This window comes from Calidris pugnax, unplaced genomic scaffold (genome assembly GCF_001431845.1).
Source record: "Calidris pugnax isolate Ruff unplaced genomic scaffold, ASM143184v1 scaffold24, whole genome shotgun sequence".
NCBI lineage: Eukaryota > Metazoa > Chordata > Aves > Charadriiformes > Scolopacidae > Calidris > Calidris pugnax.
In genome coordinates, this window is record NW_015090922.1 from 5,986,200 (window position 1) to 6,002,166 (window position 15,967).

Here is a 15,967-nt window from a genome sequence, read left to right on the forward strand (position 1 = left end):
TAGTCAAAGGGAAGAAAAAGATAGATGAAGCACTGCTCCTGTTCATGCCTGCTCAGAGGGACAGTGGCTCTCATATGCAGAAAGGATCCAGAAAACTCCCAGTGTTTGTGAGAACAGATTAATCACCCTACAACTTTGGGCTTCACTGAATGCAACAGTAGCCTCAAAGTAAGTCTTTTAATCTAAATCTGCCTATGAATACAACACTCATAACTGATTAAATTAAGATGAACTGAATCTTTATCATGTTCTCATCTTTTTCAGAATTTAGAGAAAACAACAATACAGAATGGGATTATATAGACTTGAAATTTCATACATCTCAGTCAAGGTTTAATGCACACATGTTTTAAATCATGCCCTATTTAACACTTGTGATTACACAGTTGATCAAATTCCCCCCAGAAAATGTTTCCACAACCTCTTCTAGTCACCTTGCAGAAATACACAGCAACATTTTTCTTCAACAGAAGAATAATTTACTCAGGTAGGGATCCTCACAGACAGCTATAATTTCTGCCCCTGCAGCTAAAAAGCAACTCTCTAAATCAGAAGATTAACAAATACATGTACATACTGGAAATCAAAAGAGTTTCAGCTCATTTACTATGAAAAGATAATAAACTGTGTCCTACCTATGGTGGTAATAACAGTGCCAGCAAAGAAGAAGGAACTTCCCAAGTCCCAGTGACTGATCTGAGTAGATGTGTTTCCTAAAGGTATGATTCCTGCATTTATTGCTGCCACTACTTGCTGCAAGTTTAAAAAGATTTGTGTCAATATTCATGAAACAAGGATATTAATATACATTACACAGTAAATTGATTAAATCACTTATTTAATCCAAGCAATGAACCAGAAAAGGATCAGTGTTGCTCTGCTTGAGTTTTATCATTCCGTCAGGCTACAATTTAATCTTCAGCAGACACCCAAGCACTTCAGCGCGCAGCAGAGCTGTAAACTCTAGACCATTAAGGAGAATGTAAAATCCGCAACATCAGTAACAACATCACCTTACCTAGATGGCAAACACAATTATTTTTACTGTTGCAACTATTTGGTGAAGAAAAATATTCATTAGATGAAGATTTACAATGAGAATTTCCCAATATATTCCCCTATTGAGTTAAGCAGGTAGATGCACATCTTAAAACACAGCCATTTTAAAACTCCAAGAAAAAAAGGTCCAAGCATTGTTTTGGATCAAAAGAATGCCAAGTAATTTAAACAATTCTATAAAACAGATAATTCAACAATTAAAGATTAACGATTACACTTAGAGTTATAAAATTTCAACTATGTTACTTAAAAATTCAGAGTCAAATATCAAACATATATCTCGACACCTGTATACTTCATAAATGTAGTTCTTGAAAAATTCATTTCTAGCAGCTAAAATGAACAAGCTTGCCACTAGTGAGATTTTCATAGTCTCAAGAAATATGAAACATTTCCTATTTCAGCAGTGTCACCTGCTGTAAACTCCTACCACAAACAGCATTCCTCTTTAGCTCTATCTCCATTGCAGATATATGCCAGTGTCCAAGTCAAATACTACATATCAAGAAAAAATATTTTTAAACTGGCAATAAATATTTTTAAGGATTGTAAGTTATCATTTCATTCTGAAACTTTAAAACAGGTCTTCTTTCATAATCATGATCCTTAAAATAATAATAATTGGTGTTGAACAAAAGAACAACAGAGGAAGCAATACTGCAAAGCTAAAATTAACGTTTTAACTAACTAATACTTTCTGTTTGGTGAGTTGTTCAGCAATGATTATGCACAAAAAGATATTCAGCAATAGGGCAGAGAAGAATGGTTTTCTGTGGGGGCAGTCTGTTGCAGAGGAACAGCGTTGTGCAGTAGCAATAATTTTTTCAAGCCCAAAAATACATTGGTAATTTGCAAATGAAAACATTTTTATTTCTAAACAGTGCCCATGGAAGTCAGTTGATCTGGACAGAGAAGACAGAATACCAACACTGGATTAACCAGGCCATTGAGTTTGTATAATGGGATCTCAACTCAAATCCACCATTTCTTGTTTGCCATTTCCAAAGTTCAGATGCACAAAGTAACCATTTTAAAGTCCACAGCTGCATCTTCACAGCCCCGGGGATCCTGCTGCCACACCTAGGCTGTGTTCAACACCTGGGGTTGTCAACAGAAAGCCAGCAGCTGGGGGCTGGGGGGTGTATCTCTACGTAGATTTTACACTCTTTTATCTTCTATACCTTCAATGTTTTCATTTTTTTTTTTTTTTTAAACACCAGTAAGGCATACATCAACAATGCGGAATTTTCAGTCTTACAGAAGAAGGAGAAAGGATGGAGAAAGGGAAGGGGAAGAGAGTTGTTCCTTCAGGTTGGAAGAAGAAAGCTTCTTCTACGTTTCTACACCACGTACAACTTGGCAACAGTAAGTACAGCAGCACTGACACCAGCAGGTGTTGACATTACCATAGGAAGGGACACATCAGACTAAGCAGCATGTGAAAGCCATCCCTTGTATTGATTTTACAATTTACACAATACAGATATCCCTTTGACTTACAAACCCCAGTGTGCTGCATTATGAAGCCTACTGAATACATTTTCAAGACTGTTTCATTTCAGCAGACTAAGAACTTTCATCACAAGTCCTTGTGCCTGCAAATGGGAACACACTCTCCAGTGAGGATATCATATGGTAAAGCACTGGATCAATATCATTTTATGGGACCGTTCATGTTTTATTACAGTGTAATAATTACAGTGTATTGTACAGGATGACTGCACTACCCAGAGACTCAAATGTTTAGGCAGTCTAGAGGACCAAGTTTTATACAGATCCAGATGTAAAATGGTTTTAGAGCTTTGTCTCATCACTACACATTTTTGAAGCCATACTAACTCAACATCTTTTATATGAAAGGTGTGCCAACCTAAACTGCTTGAAGATCCACTACAGCTGAGGGAGCTGGGGTTGTTCAGCCTGGAGGAGGCTCTGGGGAGACCTAATAGAGGCCTTCCAGTACCTGAGGGGGGCCTACAGGAAGGCTGGGGAGAGCCTGTTTACAAAGGCCTGCAGTGACAGATGAGGGACAATGGCTTTAAGCCGGAAAAGGGCAGATTTAGATTGGATATTAGGAAAAAGTTCCGTACTATAAGGGTGGTGGAACACTTGAACAGGTTGCAAAGGGAGGTAGTTGAGGCCCCTTCCCTGGAGATATTCAAGGAGAGGCTCAACGAGGCCCTGGGCAACCTGGTCTAGTTGGGGGTGTCCCTGCTGACTGCGGGGAGGTCGGACTAGATGACCTTTGGAGGTCCTTTCCAGCCTGGACAATTCTATGATTCTATGCTTCTATGATTTCCTAACCTCACTATACCATACCTACAGGCTTCCAGTAAAAAAAATACAACTTAACCCAAAATTGTTGGGTCAGACCTAACAAAACACAACAGATGGCTACAAAAGACAATTAGCCACTATTATTACGTTTCTGATTTTAGCCTACAGCTAATTAGGAAAAGAATCAGGGCAAGTAGGCAAGTGATGCTTTCTCTTCATACATCCTCCTAAGCTTCTGACTAAGAACAGTTTTAGGGACTTCCTGAGTGGGAGGTTGCATCTGCATCATGGTGTTCAGATTGGTTTGGGTGGATCATTTTACCATGAATTTATCTAACTACTTTTGGAGCTCATTTGTATTTTGGGAGCCAAGTCATTCGGTGGCAGTTCTGCCATTTACTTGTGGATCATTTAAAATGCATTTCCCTTTTGAGATTTTTATGTGCTTCAAAGTAATTTTACAAGTTCTTATGTTATGAGAAACACTTGAATAGCAATTTCTTATGTCTCCTTCACGAAATTAATGATCTTATTGACCCACCAGCTGCCTCTTTTTTTCTGAATTAAAGACTCTTTCTTATTAAATAATATATTTACTTATTTAAATATATCTGTTGAATATTGTATATAAGTAATTTTTTATTGCCAGTACTTCCCATTAACTTTCTCTGCAACTTTACTGCTTTACCCTATCGATTGTTTTTTAAACGTAGTTTAAGTCATAAATGGCCAGATGATGCTTTCTTCATCATCGGATTATTAAGTTTCCAAACACACGTTATTATGTTTTCTCCTGCTCTGTTCCTGTGTTTGGGAGGAACCAGCCTCAAATATTAACAAAGCTGCTGCATTATATTCCTTCAGAGTCTTCTGTAAGAGTCTCCCTTACTAACAAGGATGACAGTTAGATAAGTTTGCTGGTTTACTGAAATCAGTACTGCCATGTCATATAGTCTTTGAATATTGCCTGCAGATTTCTTTTGGAGGAGTAACTGCATTTTCAGTTCTTTCAGTCAGAGGACATCTTTTCTCTTAGTTTGGTGAGTGTCTATGAGCAGATCCTCATCTAAGACTATTCCCAAGCATAATTTTAAAAGAATATATAACATAACTCCTGACATATGTACATTTCAGGGCACTGATTTCAGGGTAGCATCTTCTTTCTGACTACATTCACTGTACAAACTTAGCTGGAATTTTGGATACTAACATTTCCATAGCCTGGAATGAAAACCCAAGCTCATGCAGCTGCTTTCCACCAGCTTCACTAAGGGCCAGGATCTCACCCTCAGTGTTCAAACAGCATGCTATTCATTGTCAGTCCTGTTAGATTCAATTTTCTCTGCCACTTTATTCTCGGTCTTCAGCCTTTTTTCTTGACTGATGCTTTACCACTAGAGCAAATACAACTACTTCATTTGTGACAAGTTCAGCATGTCATTCTTTGCTTCTTTCCGTCCTTCATAACATCTTTCTGTCACCTGAGCCCTTCAGTTTATCATAATTTATACAATAGTGATAGTAACTCTGTGCATTTTCAATCTCAAAACAATTAGAATCATGAAAACTATATAATCTTGACATTTACCACGTTGCAGCGTGTAAACACTTTGTGTGATCTTAACACAGGAATTTCTTGACTTTTAAAAAATTACAGTATTAAAGTTTACTGACCACTTCAGTGGCAATTTTTCTAGTTTTTCTTATTCTTATTGCATATACAAACTAAATTCTGACTTGAAAAACAGTTTCACTTTAGCACTACAGAACCAGCCAGCATTAGAGCAGGGCAGGGGACAGTTTCAGTTCTTAAACTATGTAGAATATTTCACTTTCTTTACCTTTTTCAAGAGCATTTGTCTGCTAGTTGTCACGAGATAACTGAGTACTGAGCAGAGGAGGTGTCACCCAGCACATGGCACCCAATCAAGGCCTCTTTGTGCAATGATTTTAAGAATAGTATTATATGGTTATAGTAAATGTAGCAGGTTTTTCACCATTTGCTCTTCAATTGTCTTTATAAGGGTGAAAATGTGGGCTATTTTTTGATAATAAAAAGCATTGAGTTAAAATTTCCAAATATTTTAGGAACTTAATTCCCATTTTTTAAGTTATGTGGATTCTTAGGCTGGGTCTGTACTGTATCTCAGGATAGGCATGTGTTGTGTCTGAGTACAAGTCCTAACTTGTACTACACACAAACTACCTGGCTTTTCACCCATATTCATGAAGAGGCTTTAATAGAGCATCAGAGGAAAGAGGCAGAGACGCATGAGCCCAAAGTGGATAGACCAGGTGTGAGATGCCTTACTTTCAAAACCAGGACCTGAGCTCCATAGATATATAAGTATTGCATTCAGGCTGTACTTTTTTGCTTGAATTCACAATGCTAAGAAAAGGAAAGTGACAATATAAATCATTTTAATTGAATGTCAGCTTTTCATTTCCTATATAATTTAGAAACTCTTTCTCGTAAATACATTGTGCAGTTTTGTATTATCACATCCCTGTGTTCATGCAGGTATCTGTCCGTAGAGGCCGTGCTGAGCTACCCTTGCTGACTAAGACACCGAATTTTGTGACTTTTTCCTGTCAAGTCAAGAGCTAAAACAGCCTTCCAAGCAGCACAGTCATTTTGTGAAAACATAAGACGATTCTCCTAGGTCAGGAATTCCATCCCCTGGTCCTCTGACCCTGCAAGGGGTCAATGAAGATGACAAAAGCCAGCCTGCTGGCAGTAGAGCTGTATTCAATATGCACGGGTCCACAGAACTGCAGGAGCAACACAGAGGTTATAAACTGAGAAGGCTGGCCTCTGCCTGGCTACCACTGTCTCATACAGGGAAAAAGTATGGATCAAGCCAGTCGCCCTAATAGTCATCTACTTGTTCCACACCAGGCTCTTAATATGCACTTTTGTACCATCTTCCAGTCACTTCACTTTTGTGAAATGATGTAACATAACACTTCATTGCTCTCAGCTTTTCTATCCAAAGACTAAAATAGAAGCACCTTAAATTATGCTTCTGATAAAATACAGAGCGTGCAGTCTTTCGTTACCCAGCTTGTCAGGAGTTAGCTTGTGCTTCCTGGCAATCATCTAACAAGCGATGTCAAAAAGTCAGATATGCCTCAAAGTTTCTGGAAACTCATTTCTCAGCCTGAATTTCTTCCTTCGCTGTCCTGCTGCCATTTGACAAGAGCACTTTCTCACTCTCCAGTATAACGATAAACCTGATATGGCCCAGCTACGGCATGAGTCCTGTGGTTTTATTTCAGATTTGGTTTAGAAAGAATGGAAATCCTAGTTCTTTGTTGAGAGGCACATTAGGATGTTTTTAACAATTAGCAAACAACTTTCCAGCTTCCAAAAGCATGTGCTTTTGAGCCTTGTTGTTGAAAGAGATCACAATGATGTTTGTATTATAATTCTCTGACTCCATGTTTTTCTTTTTGGTTTGTATAACATAGGACCATAATCTGCACTGGAGACTAGTACCCGACTCGTTGAAGAATTGAAGAACTCTTTTCACCCAATGTTCCAAATCTACTTGAACTGAAAACATGTAGAAACATATTGAAATATGTTTCTATGTCTAAGTATGCATTACAAACAGACTATGTATATAAATTTTTAGGTGTGTGCATACATATATGTAAGTATGTATACATACACGTTCAGGGAAGAGGGTTTTTCTTTGCTTCTTACGATTAAAGACTGGAAGGATTATGCAGACAGATGCTCAGCAAAACTGACTTACTAATGAGTCATATCTGCCACCCTTTCTAAGACAAAAGCTGTCATTCAGATGTATTCAAGCTAGCTAGGTTCTAGCTCCTATAAAACTGTTCATCTGAAATAAAAGTATCTTTTAAAAGCCCCAACACCAGAAGCAGCAAAAAAAGTTAGAAACCAACCTGCTTGAACAAAGAAGTGGCAAGTTAAAATTTATTTATTATTCTCCCCAAAATTTTTATTGCTCTAATGCATACGAAAGATGAAGACTGTGTGCTTAAAAAACTTCCCTTTGGGTCTAGGGTCTAACCACCACGTAGAAAATAACTGCAGAAAAGGGAGTTTTCCTGAAAGGGACAGAAAAGGGAACACTCCCAGGCAACAAAAAGTTTGGCAAAAATTTCCCTCTCTGCAGGAGCTAAGCACGGAGCCAGAAGAGGGGCTCTGGCTGTAAGGGGACAGCAGGAACCTGAGCAACCCTAAGCAAGGAGGGCACATAACCCAGGGGTTTCTGCAGCCTGCCCAGACTTGACCACAGAAGGTGGGTATCTGGGTGGAGGAGCAGGTGGTCTGGGTAAGGTTATGATCAGAAGTCTCTCACAAAGTCTTTTTCTTTAATAAATATTCCTCTGATCTAGGGATACAGGTAGGATTTGGAGGGTTTTACTGTGGAAGAAGACAATAGTAGCTGATCAGACTGAAGCAGAAAGGAAATACTGCAGTGAAAACTAGACTCAGTGAGAGGAAAAGAGAAACAGCATCTTACTGTACCAGTTAGGACCACCTGTACATTTAAAGGCAAACACCTTACTAAGGACAGACATATGGAGAAGGTAACAACACAAACTACAGTTCCTGTGTTTCGTGTGTTAACAACTTTAAAAGTCATTCATTTCATGTTGCTTTGAAAACACCAACAGGCAGCTCTGCTATTGGTATTTGCAATTTGTCACAAGCTTCACGCCTGCGACGCAGGCAGTACATTAAAAAACTGATTCAATGGTATTTTGCATCCCCAGATAAATAAATAAAATATGCTACAGCATCAATTTCTTTTATGCGTTTATCTTTCTTTTACCTTTTCAAGTCTTTAAGGTTTAGGAAGCATAAACACCTGCTGCTTCCAGGTTAGGATCCAGACATGGGATGGCTCCTGCTTCCTTTTGGAGAGGCTGAAAAGAATTGCTAAAGGGAGAGACTAAAAAAATTTAGGGTTTAAACTGGTACATTCAAATTCCCTCAAAAAGTTCCTGCTTAGAGGACCCATAAGCTACAACTCACATGACTGAGAATGTCTATAAATATTGTAATTCAAAGAATAAAAGTTGACTCAAGCTTAATAGGCTTAGCTAATAAATATTAAATTCCTCTAAATAAATTTCAGATTTGTCTGAAAACAAGATCTTTGCATCTCTGTGATTTATTATCTCCCAAAATGATACAGCAAGCTCAAATGCCTCCTAATCTCTGGGAGAGAAAGAAGGATTTACACTTCTTTATTTTAACAGTTTTCTATATAATCAGAGAGGTTGCAGCTCAAGGAGCTTATTGGCTGAAATAAATCAACATATTCCTGAGGATGCAGCAAAATTAGTTTTTTGGGGCTACAGTGCAAGTTATAAAAAAGCCTATGAAAAAGACACAATATCAGCCACTGGTGGAGGTGTAACTGAAGTAACTAGCTACCTTGAAATTTAAGAATTAAGCCACAGAAAACACATATTTTAAAGTAAAATATTTTTACAAGAAATTAATCACTTAAGAAGCCATGATGACACTCTGGTGATGCCAGTTTGATGAAAGAAACACTGCTCCCGTGTCATTCATAACTGTGTCAGGCTTTTCCCAAGAGAGGTAAAGAAAAAAAACCCCACATTTTTCCTCAAGGGAAATAAAAAGAAAACACATTTTGTTCTCATTCACCATCTAAGAGATGAATGGAAAGAAAAGGGTGAATGAAAGATGAAAACAGTCATGGGACATGTCTGTTTGGAGCATGGAGAGCTGCCCTCCTCCTGTTAACCGCAAGACCACGCAGAACCCAAGGAGATCAACTTGTGGGATCAAGGTCAATTCAGCTAATTCTGGTGGTTCATTAACTCTTTTTGTTTGTTTGTTTGTTTGTTTTAAATGCAAGCACATTTTTGTGGGCATTCAGCTTTCAGCAGTATCCACATAACCCCCTTTATTGCTGAGACAGCTTTGTGCAGCACCCTGAAAACTTGTTCAGATTTCAAAATAAAGGCTTTGTAAAACAAAAATTACCACTTAGAACACATCAAAAGATTGTGCTGTTCAGCGTGATATTATTTTTTCCACTTGTTAGAGTTTTCAGAATAAATATATTTCAAGGATGTTTCTGCTAAAGGAACCAGAAATGAGGTAAGTTCTGTTACTAACTTTAGTTTTGGTGTGTCTTTACTTGAAAACTCTTTATTAAGTTTCAGAATTAACTCACTAAGATAACTAAAATTATTCACACCAGCTTGCTGGGACACTCTAGGTATTTAAAATAATCTCTTATTTCCATTTTTTGTATGCCAAAAATATAATTTTTTGTATGTGAAAATAAAACATTAAGAAACTTGATGCTTGGGAATTAAAAGGAATTTTTTTTCCATTTTGGTTTATAAAGGTCAACACTAAAACAAATAACTGCTGCACAATACATAATTAGGTGATATTTACATAAAAATCTCTTCTCTTTTTTTCATTTTTTTTTTAATCAGCTTTCTCTCTGGCAGGGGGACAAATATTTGTCTCTTGTTGCCAAGACATCCCACAATACGCAACACAGGTCACATCCTTACCTCCTAGGCACATCATGAGTTTGGGGTGGGAGGAGCAAAATGATTTTCCCCTTACAGAGGAATGAGATGTATGAAACCACAATGATGACAATTTTGCAAAGTTGTTGGATATCATATCCAGTCAGGTTCATCTGTCCCCAGAGACCAACTCTTAAGTCCAAGAGATGTCACGAAGGTATATGCATGCATGTGATGGCTGCGCAGCACTGCAGGAGGACATGCATGCAACCTGAAAATCAGCAATGTAACGTCAGGTCTCTCTACACTTTCTACTGTGCACGGGTGCATAAATACAGCAGGAGCTTTTTCTAGATACTTGGCAACATACTTTGTGCATCTGAGTTTGGAAACTGTCTCCAACATTTTCAAATGTTTAGCAGCAAGCTTACTATAGGGAACAGCCAACACACTAAAAGAGAACCAGAACTAGATTGAAATAATTAGAGATACAAGTTCTCTAATTAGAGATTTTTTTCATTCTTTAATACTTATTGTTATTTGTATGTGTATGGCTGGATTACTCCCAGGTTTCTATCAGCATCTGCCACAAAAAGCTCAGTGGTGGGGAAAAAAAACCTGTTCCATGTGAGACATAAAAAATCCCTAGTGCGAATGAAGATTAGGTTTGTATATTTTGTCACATATACATAAAATCCACACAGTCTGAACTACATTTACTCTTTTATTCTGTCACCTGGCAGTTACTTTGCATTGCATGGTGGGGCCAAGTTGACAGCAGGCATGGACAGAGAAACCAAAATATCATCCATGAGGACTTGTCAAGAGTTCTTCTTCCGAAAGAAGGAATAGGGGCAAAGAGTCTGGCTACATCCCTTTCTACAGCTTTATAATGCATTAGATATTATATAAAACCTTCACCAAACCAATGCTTTCTCATCTGATAATAACTGAGATCCTTTCAAGACCTTCCAACTGAAACTTTAAACCCTGGAGTTTAACACCAGACCCTGCACGGCTTGCTGGTCTGCTGTACCCTGATTAGACTCACCAAGGTAGTGCTTGTATGTTCACAAGCTTCCCTCCTGGGATATTTCTTTAGTTGTAGATTTAGATACACCACCGCTCTGCATTGCCCACCTCAACACTGTTGCATACAACGCACAGTGAGCCACTGAATACTGCTGTTAATACTGGCTTCAGGCTACAGCAAAAGGAGTTGAAATTGCCTGGAAAAAATGGCCTCTTGGGTGTACAGATATGCTCTGTGTGACTTTTGCACATTTGCAGTATGATGCTAAATAGAAGTGCTCATGAAATATCAAAAAAAATAATTATATACCTGGAAGGCGGTCTCAGGATCATACGTTGCTGTTGTTCACTGCAGGTATATTTTATTATAGTGGGGCAACAAGTAACTGAAGTGGTTTAGACCGAAAGAGATTTGCAACACTGGGCCATGGAAGTCAGAGACAGAGAAGGTCATGAAGACCACATATTTGTCAACGCACGGACGATGCAGCTGGACTAGGATGAAAAGTTATGAGGAAAACCCAGATCATTTTTCTGAGGCAGCTGAGGCTACTTGGCTGTCAACATCAGAGCACTCTATTCATTAGCTGTGCACATTTTCTGTGCTGCATAGCAGCTCTCCATTGCCCCGTGTTTCACATGTATATAAAATATATAAAAGTATAACTCTCACTGAGTACACCTAGAGGAGCCACACAATTAATGTGCAAATCCATAGTTTCAGGAATTCAAACCCAGGGAATAAAGCTGCGCGTGATGAAAAGTTGACAACAGTATCTACTGTTGTGCCAGGAAGGTTTTTGGTGATTGGTGAGATAAAATAAGGATGGAGAAGATAGGAAGAGAAAATTCTCTACCCTCTGTGTATTTATAGAAGCACACAACTCTGTGCTGTAATCAGCTCTGTGGAAAAGAGAAGATTTTAGCAAAGGTGGTGGAAACTAGATGGCCCCTGGATACTGGTGAACTGGACTTTCATTCCACTTGTACAATTTTTTTTTGGTGAATTTGTGCTCTCAAACTAGTCTCCCTAATTTGCCCACCTGACTAAGCCACTGCAGGTTGTGCTGTTGGTTAGCAGTCTTGGGGCAGTCGATCCTGCTGCAGAGTAAGGGTTAAACAGCCGATCAGAAGTTGTGAAGACTAAAAAAGCCTGGCATGACAAGCACCATGAGCAGTGGCTACCACAAACCAGAGCCAAACCAGTTTCTGGAATCCCAGAACACTAAGTTCAAAAGGAAAAGTTTATAACGAATTTCATTATAGTTTGACTCAAGGTAAATACTCGATTAAAGAAGACATTGCAGTTTGTAAGCTCTGTAATTTTCTTCACACACACTAATCATTCTAGCTTCCTACTACACTAATACATACTAATTTTCAGTTTGATAGCTTTCAGTGAGTTCTTAAATATTATTTATTTTTTCCTCACATGCACTATTTATTTTTATTCATACAGACATCCAACAAAATCTGAAGATATACTGCATTATAATAACAGTCAGACTTAAACCCAGAGAGACACATGCATTCCAGTAATTTACCTTCTGTGACAAAGTGGTAAGTAGGGAAGAAATATGACCCCGTGGTTTGGGTAGCAGCCTAGACTTGGAAAAATGGATTTGAGACTCTGCTTCACCACTGATTTCCCATTTCACTTTGGGGAAGTCACTTAATTCTTTACCATTAAACAACTTAATGTAATTTGTTACCATTTATTCTGTGTAAAGAAAGGCACCCAATTGCACTTGTAGGACCAGGCTTCCTACGCCTCAGCCGTCCTCCTATGAAAGGAGAGTTACAGCACGTTCCTACCTCCAAGCTGTGGTCTTCTTCTTCGCAAAGGAGCAGAAGGGAACAAGGAGAAATTAAGTTTTCCATTTACCCCAACAACAAGCAAAGGAAACTCTTCCCACAGCCATATCTCACCCACATGCTGTGGGAGGCACTGTCACACCCCCGCACTTCCCAAGCCTGTGTCTTTCTGGTCATGCCAAGGTCGCCAGCAAAGATGGGAGCTAATGCTGATATGGGTATCTGTGCTCTGGTAATTGGACTGAAACTGTCGTTTATTTTACACAGAACATCAAATGGGCATTGAATGCTGATGAAGTGTATTTTTATTACCAATCTGTGCTTCTGGGTAGGGAATCATAAATGCTAAAATATCTAAGTACTCAAGAGCAAATTTCAACAAATTTCAACATTTTTGCATTAATAACCATCTCATAGATGATGTAAGGTAATGTTGCCTCCAATTTTCTATTTTTATCTTCACAAGTACAGGATCTGACCTAAAAATTTCATATGGAGATATTTATACTAGCTACAAGAGACTGTTTTAATCAGAAGGTGCTTGCATATTTCTCTGAAAGATTATCTCACATTCTACTGGTAAATCCACTGAAACATAGGGATTCCATGATAGTTATTACACAGCATCGAAATTATGACCAACAACACCTTCTCAGGCATGCCTTGCCAGGACACATGGAGATAGGAACTGCCTGACAGTCATTTAAATGGTGCCAGTTTTGGAACACATTTTAGCAACAAGGCAGGGGAGAAATCACAAAATACAAGACATTTTCCCTGTTTGCCATTAAAATTCAGTAGTGTGCCATAAAAATAACTGAGCTCTGTGTTTAAAACCGAAAAAAAAAAAAACCCTAGGTGTCCATGCTGATGCTCAAGGCAGATTGGTCTAGAGAGGTAAAATCAACTTCTAAACTCCCAACCAGATTTACTGTCAAAAACCACCTCCAGAAAGCTTTGCTGCCCATGCAACTGGCATGGTCCAGAGCTCATGCTGGCCAGGGTCTGGATGCCCACCACCCTCTCCTGCTCTCCAGTGCCCATCTCAGGCTCTGCAGACCCATGGCTACTGCTAATGAAGGGGTCAATCCTTGCCAACTCTTAGATGTTTACTGCAGCTTCCTATTTCATGGTCTCATCCCCAGAGCTGACATTTGGCCAGCCCCTTGCTGTTCCCCACAGTGCCACTGGATATTCATAAGAAGATAGGGATGTGGGATTTAAGTCAGAGAGGGCCTCATAAAGCTCTGGATGTAGTTCTGTGTTACTGCAAATAAATACTTCCTACGGTTCTGAGGCAAGTGACCTGCAAGGGTAAAGTCATGTTAGTAGGAACACACCAATGTACATCAGTTGTGGATGTACCTTTAAGAAGCAGAGAAAATTGAGATTTAAGATCAAAGCAGCAAGGCCGTGGTACTTTCCTGTATTTAAAACAAAATCAATATAAAGAAACATACAGCTGGAAGAAAAGCAAGTTAGATACAATCACGGTAAATGAGAAGTCCTTTAAGGCAATGGATGGTGTGTTTTCTTCCTCAGAATTAGGCATTTAAAATATTGACAGACCTAGTAAGGCACAATCAATATATCAATTCCTTTGTGAACTATTAATGATATATATTGCTGATGAATAATCATTTAATTAGTATAAAGGGAGGTTTCAGTGAAAAGGCTGTCTACCAAGGGTACTGGACCTAAAAATAGCAGTAGCTTTATCAACCATGAGGCTTTGCATGAAAATGGTATTCCTCAACTTCTGGTCTTAACACTTGTTACATCACTCCCGCCAATACAGAGCTTTGCTAATAAAGTTTTTCACCGTTATCACAGCAATGCTGTCGTATATCATTTGTTCCTCTAAGCCATGGTGACAAGGGTTTGGTATGGATTACCTGAATCAGTTCATCAAGCTCTGTTGCATTCACACAGGAATGCTCAGATACAAACGTCTGCTTCTGAATCACAATGGTGGCTCTCTGGGAGGTCTCATGAGGCTGCTCCAGGGCTTTAAATACTGTTGCTCCAATTATTAAGTACACGACTACCACCAGAAAAATTGTTGAGACTGTCTTCCATTTCATAACATTAATAGCCGAATCACTTTCCTCCCGTGAAGAGAGCACGGTAGGCTTGGTGGAAAATGATAATCTTGGTTTGGAGTTCTGAGTGGCCGATTTGGGATCCAGTAAGTCAGGTGCCGCCACTGGCAAAACAGAAAAAGAAAGTTAATTTTTACAGTGCCACTCAGATTTTGTTAATTTCTTGCCAAGAGATTACAGAAATTCTCTTGCTTCCAACTGGAATTCTTAAACTGCTGAATCTTCCACATAAACCCAACAGAACGTTTACAACAAAGCTGCTGCTCTGAGTAGTATTATCCACCTTACACACAATGCAACATCTTCTATATGTGTCTGTCCCCTTCTCATAATCGTTCATTTCAAAAACGCGATTTTCCCCTACGCTCTTGCATTTAAATTAGTATAAGGTGGTATTTTTGCTACAAGGATTCTTCACATCTGCTGCTCTCTTAAGCACTGCTAAGTAGCTTTCCAGCTGGTTTTACCTCAGCACCACAGAGACAGAAGCAAAATACAACCCCTTCTTTCTCTCACCTATTTTGTCCTGCCTTCCAACAAATGCTCCCTGGGAACAGTTGCACCATCACTTCCAAACTCCCCAGACACAACCGTAAAAACAACACATCGCTCATCATACCAGTCTTAAAGCGTTAATTGCGCGTTGATTACACCTTTCGGAACATACCAGTAAAACACACGTGTACTTACTGGAAAAGTCACCCGTTTGTTAAGGCGTGTATTTTTATTTACAGCTACAAAAAACCCCCGGGTTAGCAAAAGAGCAGCTGAGTGTGTTATCGAGTATCTCGGTAACTCATGTGACCACCAGCAACAACTACACGGGCGCTAAAAAAATCCACCACATCAAGCGCAGGTGAAGGTCTCCTGTGGGAAGATGGCCACAGCAGTTGACCGCACAAGCTATATTTAAATTGTTTGGGAATTACGAGTACGTTTCCAACGGCCACGACACCGCTCCCGGCTGCCGGTGGGAGATCTGGAATCCAGAGGAAAGTCTCCCTCCGGACGGCGGAGGTGGGACGCGTCCCCAGCAGGGGTGGCGGTGGCACGGTCACCTCCCGGGCACAACCCCCGGCGCCGGGAGAAGGGGCCCGGGCCGCGGGGGGACCGGGGCACCCCCGCACTCCGCCGTCACGCCTCCCACTCCCACCCCCGCCCCGCGGGCACCCGGGGAC

At 39.6% G+C, this 15,967-nt stretch overlaps 1 protein-coding gene across 4 annotated transcripts in view; it reads right to left on the reverse strand.

The window, feature by feature from the left end:
• KCNK2 (potassium channel, two pore domain subfamily K, member 2) overlaps positions 1 to 15,967 on the reverse strand; it is a 132,240-nt gene that overhangs the window by 64,666 nt on the left and 51,607 nt on the right. For 3 of the 4 annotated variants that reach the window (XM_014951273.1, XM_014951275.1, XM_014951274.1), the window contains 2 exons: positions 14,583 to 14,893; positions 636 to 753 (listed from right to left, as the gene is read on the reverse strand). In XM_014951273.1, coding sequence (XP_014806759.1) covers positions 636 to 753; positions 14,583 to 14,893 — 429 coding nt within the window. Of the gene's footprint in view, positions 1 to 635; positions 754 to 14,582; positions 14,894 to 15,479; positions 15,740 to 15,967 lie in introns of those variants that run through there. The other variant, XM_014951276.1, reaches the window with a different exon arrangement.